The sequence below is a fragment of the Pongo abelii genome, chromosome 21, assembly GCF_028885655.2.
Source record: "Pongo abelii isolate AG06213 chromosome 21, NHGRI_mPonAbe1-v2.0_pri, whole genome shotgun sequence".
Taxonomy (NCBI): Eukaryota; Metazoa; Chordata; class Mammalia; order Primates; family Hominidae; genus Pongo; species Pongo abelii.
The window spans coordinates 31,809,573-31,822,468 of record NC_072006.2 but is presented as its reverse complement, the minus strand read 5'-3'; the positions used below and the strand labels follow the sequence as shown (position 1 = coordinate 31,822,468).

General features: G+C 39.9%; 1 protein-coding gene across 2 annotated transcripts in view; it reads left to right on the top strand.

Moving 5' to 3' along the window:
• ATRN (attractin) overlaps positions 1 to 12,896 on the top strand; it is a 172,210-nt gene that overhangs the window by 124,283 nt on the left and 35,031 nt on the right. The window contains exons 24-25 of one of the 2 annotated variants that reach the window (XM_024238861.3): positions 958 to 1,115; positions 12,506 to 12,740. In XM_024238861.3, coding sequence (XP_024094629.1) covers positions 958 to 1,115; positions 12,506 to 12,523 — 176 coding nt within the window. In that variant the 3' untranslated portion in view covers positions 12,524 to 12,740. Of the gene's footprint in view, positions 1 to 957; positions 1,116 to 12,505; positions 12,741 to 12,896 lie in introns of those variants that run through there. The other variant, XM_024238860.3, reaches the window with a different exon arrangement.

Here is a 12,896-nt window from a genome sequence, read left to right as displayed (position 1 = left end):
TCTGGGAATAGGATGGAGTTATACCAGATTAGGGGGACTTAAATACTGTGGTAGCTGGCGGTAGAAGGGAGGACTGAGTGACCCCTTGAGCCTCTCCTCCCTGCTACTGTGGGTTAGGCAGTGAGCGGTACATCAGCATTACTGGCATGGGAGTCTGGTGCATTGCCAAGGAGGTGTAAAGGGGAAATGCAAAGGAATTGAAGTGGTGTGGGCAAAGTGAATGCCAGTGCTTGTTAATAGGATTCTAGTGGTATCTGTATTTTCATGATCATGTGTGTCGCCTGTTTGGGGGTGGGGCAAGGGTGGAAGGGAGTTACATGGATTCCTGGTAAAACCATTTTTTTTCTTTTTTTTTTTTTTTGAGACGGAATTTCGCTCTTGTTGCCCAGGCTGGGGTGCAATGGCACAATCTTGGCTCACCGCAACCTCTGCCTCCCAGGTTCAAGCGATTCTCCTGCCTCAGCCTGCTGAGTAGCTGGGATTACAGGCATGCGCCACCACGCCTGGCTAATTTTGTATTTTTAGTAGAGATGGGGTTTCTCCATGTTTGTCAGGCTGGTCTCGAACTCCCGACCTCAGGTGATCCACCCGCCTCGGTCTCCCAAAGTGCTGGGATTACAGATGTGAGCCACCGCACCCGGCCGGTAAAACCATTTTGGTTAGGGGCATAGGCTTGTATATCAGCCTGCCCAGCTTTAAATCTTACCTCCATTTCTTGCTGGCTGTGTGACTTGAGGGAAGTTACTTAATTTCTCTGAACCTCAATTTCGCAGTCTGTAAATGAAGATAATAGGGCAGCTGTGAGGATTAAATGAGATTGAGCTCTTAAATGCTATTACTGGAACACAGGAAATGTTTGATAAATGCTATTGTCCTTATTATTAATGAGGCCAGATTCTGTTCTCCCGCTAGCCCCCCAAAAAATGTCTCTTCTCTTTCATGTTTTTCTTTTAACAGCTGGAACCCAGGCTGGAGAAGAGATGCCTGTTGTTTCAAAAACCAACATTAAGGAGTACAAAGATAGTTTCTCTAATGAGAAGTTTGATTTTCGCAACCACCCAAATATCACTTTCTTTGTTTATGTCAGTAATTTCACCTGGCCCATCAAAATTCAGGTAAGAAGAGGCTTTTGGTCTCATACCTGCAAAGGTGGTGAAATCTCTTTAGTAAGACTAAATTTGCTAATTTGGAGCTTGTGGTAAATGAGATGTGCAATGTGGCTTTGCCTTTGTAATGTGTATGGCAGAGGAGTGCTGAGCACATGCATGCTGCACAGAAGATTGGAGTGGGGATGGACTGTATCACTCATGAAAGACATTTGCAAAAGCACTGTTGAAAGCAAATTGGCATGTAACAGATTTGGTCATTATAAACGTATTCACTTCTTCAGTGAGCATTTGCCATGTGAAAGCCTGTAGGGCTACACAAAGAACTTCAATTCTAGAGTAAGGTGGATGTAAGTGAAACAAACCCATATATAATGAGTGAAAGCCAGAGTGTGGGAAGTGACATGAGATGATCCCAGAAATGCTATCAAAGTTTAAAGGAGGACAAATGGGGAGACTATGTTGAAGAATATCAGCCTTGTAGTCAGACAGAGGTGATTTGATTCCTGGCTCCTATACAAATCATACAGCCTTTCCAAGTCTCCAGTTCTCTGTGCATGTGACCTGAAGGGTAGTCATAAGAGGCTGTGTGGCTGCTGCGGTGTCTTGTTGTCAACCTGCTCCTTTCCTCTGTCCCCAGGGGGCCAGTGTACTCCCTCTTGTTCGAGACCCGTGGCCCCATTTTAGCTTTTTATACTCATGTGCCCTGGGGCCTTTCCTCAATACCTTCTGCTTCTTACCTTCTTCATTTAGGTGAATGTGGAGGTTAGGGATAGGTGGGCTTTCAAGGACTGGTTCACCTTTAACCATGGAAGCATGGTCACTGGACGGAGGCTGTTGCCGTTTGCCAACGTTCAGAAGCATAATCAACCTCAGAAGCAAGTCATCACAAACATGAAAAAAGTTCAACATCACTGATCATTAGAGAAATGCAGGTCAGAACCACAGTGAGATACCATCTCACACTAGTCAGAATGTCTATTATTAAAAAGTCAAAAAAGAACAGATGCTGGCAAGGCTGTGGAGAAACAGGAACGCTTTTACACTGTTGGTGGGAGTGTAAATTAGTTCAACCATTGTGGAAGACAGTGTGGCAATTCCTCAAAGACCTAGAGGCAGAAATACCATTTGACCCAGCCATCCCATTACTGGGTGTATATCCAAAAGAATATAAATCATTCTGTAACAAAGATACATGCACATGTATGTTCATTGCAGCACTATTCACAGTAGCAAAGACATGGAATCAACCTAAATGCCCATCAGTGATAGACTGGATAAAGAAAATGTGGTACATATATACCATGGAATACTATGCAGCCATAAAAAGGAATGAGATCATGTCCTTTGCAGGGACATGGATGGAGCTGGAGGCCATTATCCTCAGCAAACTAATGCAGGAACAGAAAACCAGGTACCACATGTTCTCACTCATAAGTGGGAGTTGAGAACACATGGACACATGGTGGGGAACAACACACACTGGGGCCTGTTGGAGGGTGATGGGGAGGAAGGAGAGCATCAGGAAGAATAGCTAATGGATGCTGGGCTTAATACCGAGGTGATGAGATGATGTGTGTAGCAAACCACTATGGCACACGTTTACCTACGTAACAAACCTGTACATCCTGCACATGTACCCCTGAACTTCAAAATTAACAACAACAAAAAAAGCAAGTTATCACTCATCAGTTAGGATGCCTTGGGACTGTGACTAAAGAACAGTTGATCTTTCCATTCTGGAAATATGGAGGACAAAAACTATGTTGTAGTTTTTCTCACCACCCTCTCTCCTTTTTCCTGTCTCCATGGTCTAAGATTTGTTAATCCTTTTATCGGCTTCTCCCTTTGCCCTTGCATACTCCCTGTGTCCCTCCTCAGCCAGTCTTGTAAGCATCAGCCATGCTTCCTAGTCCTGTTTTTTCTTGTCTAGTCACACATCTGCTCACAATGGTCTGGCCTCTTCCCTCACCACATCCTGAAACTGTCCTGTCATAGTGGGCCTCAGTGATGGAATTTTTCAGTCCCCTTTTTCTCTCATTGCATGGCTTTGAATCATCATCTTTCTTGTCTTCCTGGATTTTTCTTCCCTTCGTTCTCTGGCCAGTCTTTTTAGGGAATCCTCTTCCTCTTCCTTAAACACTGGGCTTGTCTAGGATTCAGACCTGGTCCTTTTCTCTCTTCTCTCTGTTTCCTGCATGTGGGACTTGTGGTGCCACATCTATTCTGGTGATTCTCAGTGCTGTCTCCAAACCAGCACTGGCAGTTGCTGCCTGGACAGCCCTACCTGGGTAGTCAAAGCTCCCTACGTTCAGTGCATATTCCTTCTTGTGATCTTAGCCCCAGACTTCCATGCTTCCTTTCTCTGTAAACAGCACCACCATCACCCTATTGCACAAGCTAGGGCCTGATGATCATTTGCATTCCTGGGATAAACCCAACTTGAGCATGACATATTATTTCCTTACTTTACACATTGTTGGATTCAGTTTGCTAATATTTTGGTTAGAATTTTGTATCTATTTCAGTAAGAATGTCTGATAATTTTCCCTTCCTGTCCTTGTTACGGTTTTGATATCATGTTAAACTAACCTTTAATAAGTATAATTTGAGGAGTTTTCACTCTTTCTCATCTCTGGAGAAGATGTAAGATTAGAGTTAACTGAACCTCAAGTACTTGGTAGCTCTCTACTGTAAAATCATTTGATCCTTAGTGTCTTATTTGTGGAGATATTTGTTAGCTGCTGATTCATCTTCCTTAATAGTTACAGGATATTTTGAATTCCCTCTTTATTTGATTCACTTTTTTAGTGAATTCACTTTTTTAGGTTTTTGTATCATGTTTTTAAATGTATTTTTAATTTTACTTTTTAAATTGATACATAATTGTACGTATTTATGAGGTACATGAGGTATTTTGATACATGCATACAATGTATAATGATCAAATAAGAGTAATTAGGATATCCATCACCTCAAACATTTATCATTTCTTTGTGTTGAGTACATTTCACATCTTCTAGCTATTTTGAAATAATGAATAAGTTATTGCTAACTATAGTCATAATGACTATTGTGCCATTGAACACTAGACCTTATTCCTTGTAACTCTATTTTTATACCCATTAACCTCCATCTCCCCAGCCCCCCAGCAGCTGGTAACCACCATTCTACACTCTACCTCCATGAGATCAGTTTTTTTAGCTCTCACATCTGAGTGAGAAAACAATATCTATCTTTCTGTGCCTGGCTTGTTTCACTTAACATAATGACCTCCAGTTCCATTCATGTTGCTGCAAAGGACAGGATTTCATTCTTTTTGTGAATATTTCATTGTATAATATACACAATTTGTAATATTTCATTGTATAATATATACAACATTTTATTTGTCCATTCATTTGTTGATGGACACGTAGGTTGATTCCATGTCTTCGCTCTTGTGAATAGTGCTGTGATAAAATATTTAGAGCATGCAGTATCTCTTCAATATACTGATTTTCTTTCTTTTGGATATATACCCAGCAGTGGGATTGCTGGATCATGTGGTGGATCTATTATGAGCAATCTTCATACTGTCTTCCATAGTGGCTGTACTAAATAATTTACATTCCCACCAGCAGTGAACTAGTATCCTCTTTCTCTGTATCCTCGCCAGCATCTGTTATTTTGTCTTTTTAATAATAGCCATTTTAACTGGGATGAGATGATTTCTCATTATGGTTTTGATTTGCATTTGCCTGATGATTACTGATGTTGAGATGTTTTTCATATGCCTGTTGGCCATTTGTATGTCTTCTTTGGACAAATGTCTATTCAGATCATTTGCCCATTTTTAAATCAGGTTTTTTTTCTATTGAGTTGTTTGAATTGCTGGTATATTCTGCTTATAAATCCCTTGTTGGATGGATAGTTTCCACATATTTTCTCCCATTCTATAAGCTGTCTCTTCACTCTCTTGTTTCCTTTGCTTTGTAGAGCTTTTTGGCTTGATATAATCCTATTTGTCGATTTTTGCTTTTGTTGCCTGTGATTTTGACATCTTACACAAAACATCTTTGCCCAGAGCAATGTCCTGAAGGATTTTCCCAATATTTTCTTCTAGTAGTTTTATGGTTTTAGGTCTTATACTTAAGCCTTTAATCCATTTAAATTTGATTTTTGTATGTGGTGAGAGAGAGGGGCCTAGTGTTATTTTTCTGCACATGGATACCCAGTTTTCCCAGCACCATTTATTGAAGAACCTGTCCTTTCCCCCACTGAATATTCTTGACTCCATTATTGAAAACCAGTTGGCTGTGAATATGTGGATTTATTTCTGAGTTCTTTATTTTCTTCCACTGGTCTGTGTATCTGTTTTTATGCTGGTATCATGCTGTTGTGGGTACTATAGCTTTGTAGCATATTTTGAAGTAAGGTGATATGATGCCTCCAGTTTTGTTCTTTTTGCTCAGAAATGCTTTGGTTGGCTGAGTACAGCGGCTCATGCCTATAATCCCAGTACTTTGGGAGGCCGAGGCTGGCGGATCACCTGAGGTCAGGAATTCGAGACCAGTCTGGCCAACATGGCAAAACCCTGTCTCTAATAAAAATACAAAAATTAGCTATGTGCAGTGGTGGGTGCCTGTAATCCTAGCTACTTGGGAGGCTGGGGCAGGAGAATCTCTTGAACCTGGGGAGAAGGAGGCTGCAGTGAGCCAAGATTGCACCACTACACTCTACCCTGGGCAAACAGAGCGAGACTCTGTCTCAAAAAAAAAAAAAAAAAAAAAAAAGGAAATGCTTTGGCTATTTGAGGTCTTCTGTGGTTCCATACAAATTTTAGGATTGTTTTTTCTGTTTCTGTGAAGAATGTCATTGGTGTAGAGATTACAATGAATCTGTAGGTAGCTTTGGTAGTATGGTTTTTTTCACAATATTAATTATTGCAGTCCACAAACGTGGTGTCTCTTTCCATTTTTTTGTGACGTCTTCAATTTCTTACATCAGTGTTTTATAGTTTTCCTTGTAAAGAGGGCTTTCACCTCCTTGGTTAAATTTATTCCTACGGTTGTTTTTGGAAGTTTTTAAAAAATCTGTCGAGAATGGGATTGCTTTCTTGATTTCTTCTTCTGCTAGTTCGTTGCTCTTATATAGAAATGCTTCTGATTTTTGTGTGTTGATTTTGTATCCTGCAACTTTACTGAGTTTGTCAGTTCTTAGTTTTTTGGTGGCGCTTTTAGAGTTTTCTGTATATAAGATTATATCAACTGCAAATAGGGACACGTTGACTTCGTCCTTTCAGTTCGGATGCCCTTTATTTCTTTCTTTTGCCTAGTTGCTCTGGTCAAATATGTTGATAACTTGTTGATGCTGTCCTCTAATCCTCGCAGCATCTGTGTTCATGAAACCCTTTGTTGTATTCCAATGTTGATAGCATTATTCACAATAAACAAAATGTGGAAACAACCCAAATATCTATCAGTGGATGAATGGGTAAACAAAATATGGTATGTATGTGTGTGTGTGTGTGTGTGTGTGTAAAATAAAATGTTATTCAGCATTAAAAAGGAATGAAATTTTGATACATGAGACAACACAAGTGAACCTTGAAAACATGCTAAGTGAAATAAGCTAGTTGCAAGAGGACAAATATTGAATGATTCCACTTAACATGAAATATCTAGAGTACACAGATTCTTAGAGACAGAAAGTGGATTGGAGGTTACCAGCAGCTAGGGGGAGCGGGAAATAGGGAATTACTGCTTCATGGTTATTAAAGAGTTTCCCTTTGGGGTGAAGAAAAAGCTTTCAAAGTAGGTAGTGATATTGGTTGCACAAAATTGTGAATGTAATTATTGCCACTGATTTGTACACTTAAAAATGGTTAAAGTGATTTTATGTTATATCTTACTACAATAAAAAAAAGTCTTTAAAAATCACAGCAAGATGTTTTTGTAGATATAGACAAGCTTATTCTGAAATTTATATGAAAGGGCAAAAGTTCTAGAATAGGTATAACAATTTAGAAAAAGAAGAATAAAATGGGAAGAATCAACCTACCCAATGTTAAGGCTTACTATTTAGGTACAGTAATCAAGACATTGTTTCAGGTGGAGGGGTAGACACACAGATCAATGGGATAGGCTGATCTATAGATCCCAGAAATAGAATCACATAAATATGTCCAACTGATTAGGATTTGATTTTGTTTTTGGTGTTTTTTTGAGACAGGGTCTCACTATGATGTCCAGGCTGGTCTTGACTCCTGGGCTCAAGTAACCCTCTCACCTCAGCCTCCTGAGTAGCTGGGATTACAGGTACACACCACCACACTAGTTCCAGCTGATTTTTTTTTTTTTTTTTTGAGACAGGGTCTCACTTTGTCGCCCAGGCAGAGTGCAGTGGTGCAGTCACAGCACACTGCAGCCTCAACCTCCCTGGCTCAAGTGATCCTCCTGCCTCAGCCTCCCAAGTAGCTGGGACTACAGGCGCATACCACCATGCCTGGCTAATTCTTTTTTTTTTTTTTTTGGTAGAGATGGAATCTCCCTATGTTGCCTAGATTGGTCTCAAACTTCTGGGCTCAAGTGATCCTCCCGCCTTGGCCTCCCAAAGTGCTAAGATTACAGACATAAGCCGTTGTGCCCAGCCCCCAGCTGATTTTTGACAAAAGCACTGCAAAGGCAATTCAATGAAGAAAGGACAGCCTTTTAACAAATAGTGCTAGAGCAGTTGGACAACCATAGGCAAACAAAGGAATCTCTAAATCTCACATCTTATATAAAAACTCAATATTGATCACAGATCTAAATATAAAACATAAAACTATAAAACTTTTAGAAAAAAATATAGGAGAAAATCTTTGAATCCCAAAATGAAACAAAAGGTTTTTAGACTCGATACTAAAAACATGATTCATAAAAGGAAAACTTGATAAACTGGACCACATAAAACCAAAAGTTTTTGCTCTGTAAAAACCCTGTTATGAAGATGAAAAGACAAGCTATGGACTGGGAGAAAATATTTGCAAACCATATTTCTGGGAAAGCACTTGAATCTAGAATATAAGAACTCTCAAAACTCAATAGTAAACTAACAAACAGTTCAGTTAGAAAATGGGCAAAAGACATGAATAGACATTTAACCAAAGAGGATATACATATGGCAAATAATGACATAAAAGATGATCGGCATCAATAACCATTAGAGAGGCCGGGCGTGGTGGTTCACGCCTGAAATCCCAGCACTTTGGGAAGCCAAGGCAGGCAGATCACCACTTGAGGTCAGGAGTTCAAGACTAGCCTAGCCAACATGGCAAAACCCCATCTCTACTAAAAATACAAAAATTAGCCAGGCATGGTGGCACATGCCTATAGTCCCAGCTACTCAGGACGCTGAGGCAGGAGAATCGTTTGAACCTGGGAAGCAGAGGTTACAGTGAGCTGAGATCGTGCTACTGCACTCCAGCCTGGGCGACGGAATGAGACTGCCTCTCAAAATAAAAATAAAATAACCGTTAGAGAAATGCAAATTGAAAGCACAATGAGATAACACTACACACCTATCAAAATGACTAAAATTAAAAATAGTAATAACACCAAATGTTGGAGAGAGTGGGGAAAGATTGGATCACTCATACATTGTTGATGGGAGTATAAGATGGTACAGTCACTCTGGAAAATACTTTGTCTGTTTCTTAAAAAACTAATGTTATACTTATCATATAACCCAGCAGTTGCATTCCTAGACATTTATCCTAGAGAAATGAAAACCAGTGTTCTCACAAATATCTGTACACCCGTGTTTATAGCGCTTGAAAGCAATATTTAACAATTTTATTTATAATAGCCCAAAAGTGGAAACAAGCCAAATATTCCTCAACAAATGAATAATGATGCTTAAATAAATGATGCTACATACACACCATGGCCTAATACCCAGCAACAAAAAGAAATGAACTATTGATATACAGAAACACAACAACTTTGATAAATCCCAAGCAAATTTTGCTGATTGAAAAAGAAAATCTTAGAAATTTATATACTGCATGATTGCGTTTATATGACATTTGAAAATGAATATTTTAGATCTTGTATACCTATGCACATATTGAATATGTATCCTGAAGCTTCAAATTTCTCTGACTTCTTAGGACTCTGATCTCTAGACCCTGTTCTAAAGAAGCTTATCTGATTAGGTCAGGCCTACCCACACAGGAGGAGGGAAGATACAGAGTGTGCCCATCAAGAGGTGGAAATCTTGGGGGCATTCTTAGAATTCTCCCTGCCATAGGCTGCATTTGGAATAGAACTTGCAGGGGTTTCAGTTGTTTCTCCGATCCGAAAGAGGTTGAGCTCTAGGTTCCAGTCAGTATAATTTCAGTTTGGCAACATCTCCTGACACTATTAAGATATAGATTATATATATTTGTTAGGTTATTTTCATGTAAAACACTTGATTAGGGTTCTAGTAAATAAAATTTATTTACTCATTTTAAGTTGAGATTATTTTTGTACTGACATACCTCTCCATATTCTCAATCTAATTGAACATCATGCTTTGTTGCTTATAGCTGAAAAATGATTAATACTTTTTAGATTCTTAGTGAAAATCTTGACTTATGCTGCTAACACTTTTCCCAGTCTGTGCCTATAAGCAGGCTTTTGTGCTAGAGATAGCCATACTTGATGCCAATGCCGAGTTCTAGTTTTTTTCCTCCCACTTCCCTATTGCTCCACCCTCTGAAAGTCACCGAAATGGTTTTAGAGCCTTCATTCTAGAGGGAGCTCTTCCCCACACTTACTTCTAAGAAGTAATAATTTTAAGTTTCATAATCAAGGAGATGTTGATTTTCTTCCTGGTTTTTTGGTGCTCCTTATCTGTTCTGGATCACTAACTTAAATTAAGGTCCACTTATGAATGTTGCATTCAGGAGCACTTGTGAAAATAAACGATGGCATGCCCACCATTTAGTTTGCCAAGCTTTCCTTGAAAACGCAGGTAAGTTCTATTGCAAACCTGTCTTTTTGCTGTTTGGTACAAATGACTGCACTATTCACTGTGACTAGACCCGTGTCACCATGTGTTCTCAGTCCTCGCACGAGAGCCTGGTTGACACTGGTTCTCTCTGCTTTGGGGACCGTATCTGGCTGTGCACTATGTGGAGGGCTGAGCTCGTGTCTTCCTGGGTAAATACATCATGTTCGCAACAAGGGCTGCATGTTTCTTTATTGCTGTTTTTTCCCCAGAGACTTAGCTTTTCTAGGTGTGTAGCATGGCTCTTAAATACACACATTTAGCAACTGTGCAAATTCAGTAAAAATGGAGAGACTTATTTAAGGAAGAGAGTAGGAAAATGTCTAAATAGTGTAGTGTAGGCCATTCAGTTCAATTTCAGTATGGCTTTCAATGCAGGCAAAGCCATTTTGACTTTGATTCTCATTTTTTAAATGCTATTTTAAAAATTGAGGTTCTCATTTTTTTAAAGCAAAGTAACTGAGGAAATCTAATTCTCTACTTGGAAATTTGTGTAAGCATTGGGGCTTTAAAAATGATAATACTAAACTCAAGTTCCTTCACTCTGAACCAATCCCAGGATTCTTTTCCATAATTAGGAACAGATCAAAACCTATAACTGCTGAGGGAATTTGAAACTGACTATAAAAATCTTTGTAGATGCAGCTAAAAAACAAACAAACAAAACCCACAGACTGAAAAGTCCTGTTTCTGGGAGGGTGGCGGGTGTGTTGGGGCTGGTTGTGCCTGTTTTTTGATCAGGGGTTGTTCCTGTGGGTGAGCACCCTTCCGTCTGCCCCGGCTCTCTGAAAGCTATCCTAGTTCTCCCCAGTAAGCCAGGGCTCAGCCGGCTTCAGCTATGTCCGTAGTTTGGGGGGGTGGGGGGTAGGTATTCAAGATAGAATATGGATGGGCAGAAAGTGTGTGAGGTGGGAAGGTGGGATGGTGAGGCTCTGGCTTGTTCCTGACTCTGCAACAGAGGTTGTTACTGTAATGTGGAGCTAATATAGAAGCTGTCTGCGTGCTGGGTGTTTCATCTACTGTTTTATGTAAGAGGCCAGTGTTCACAAGTAAAGGCAACACAGAATTGGTATTGAGAACTGGGCATTCATTTAGATTTTAGAGTTCTGTTTATGGGTGCTAACAGGATCGCTATACTGAGCAAGGGATGTGTGAAACTTTTGTTCACTTGGATGTGCTTTTTTTCTTATAACAGCTTTATTGAGACATAATTTACATACCATACAGTTCACTCATTTAAAGTACACAATTCAGTGGTTTTCAGTATATTCACAGAATTGTGCAGCCACCCGTCACCACAGTCAATTTTAGAATATTTTCATCACTTCCAGAAGAAGCCCCTTAGCAATCAGTCCCCATTCCTCCCTCTTCTGACAACCCCCAGTCTGTATTTCCTGTCTCTATGGATTTGCCTATTCTGGATATTTTATATAAACTGAGTCACATGATATGCTCTCACTTAGCATAATGTTTTCAAGGTTCACCCGTGTTTAGTATGTTTCAGTACTTATTCCTTGTCATAGCCGAATAATCTTCCTTATATGTATGTACCACATTTTGTTTATCCGTTTTTCTATCGATGGATACTTGGATGGTTTTCACTCTTTGGCTATTAAGAATAGTGTCAGATATACTTTTAATGTTTATATTTATTGTATAATAACAATGCATATCCATACCTCCTGGTGTTAGTTATCTGTATCTTAAGAGTTTTAAGAATTATAAAGTCATACTGTAATTCTAGCACTTAGGGAGGCTGAGGCGGGCAGATCGCTTTAGCTCAGGAGTTGAGACCAGGCCTGGGCAACATGGTAAAACCCTGTCTCTACTAAAATACAAAAAATTAGCTGGGCGTGAAGTGTTCCTGTAGTCCCAGCTACTCGCAAGGCTGAGGCACGAGAATCACTTGAATCCAGGAGGCAGATGTTGCAGTGAGCCAAGATTGCACCACTGTACTCCAGCCTGGGCGACAGAGCGAGACTCCTGTCTCCAAAAAAAAAAAAAACATTTTTCTTTATGATGAAACCCACAAGGCTGTACAAGAACCTTAAATATAGTTTGAAACAAAGAAAGACACATGCTTTAAGTACAGTTTAATTCTTTTTTTTTTTTTTTTTCTTTTTTTTGGAGACAGAGTCTCGCTCTGTCACCCAGGCTGGAGTACAGTGGTGCAATCTTGGCTCACTGCAACATCTGCCTCCTGGGTTCAAGTGATTCTCGTGCTTCAGCCTTGTGAGCAGCTGGGACTACAGGAATACTTCACCACGCCCAGCTAATTTTTTGTATTTTAGTAGAGACAGGGTTTTACCATGTTGCCCCCATCATTCTCAGCAAACTATCGCAAGGACAAAAAACTAAACACCGCATGTTCTCATTCATAGGTGCAAATTGGACAATGAGGACACATGGACTCAGGAAGGGGAACATCACACACCGGAGCCTGTTGTGGAGTGGGGGGAGGGGGAAGGGATAGCATTAGGAGATATACCTGATGTTAAATGACAAGTTAATGGGTGCAGCACACCAACATAGCACACGTATACATATGTAACAAACCTGCACGTTGTGCACATGTACCCTAAAACTTAAAGTATAATTAAAAAAAAAAAAGAAAAATGTATTATTCCTTCATCTCGAAAGTCCCCTCTCCTGCTTTTCAGCTTTGGCTTTAGTTGTCTCTTGTCAGCTCTTTAATGCTATTGTTCCCTTGGGTTTCATCTGGACTCTTTTTCCCTGGGTAATCTCATCCACACCATCTGGGAACATTGCCTG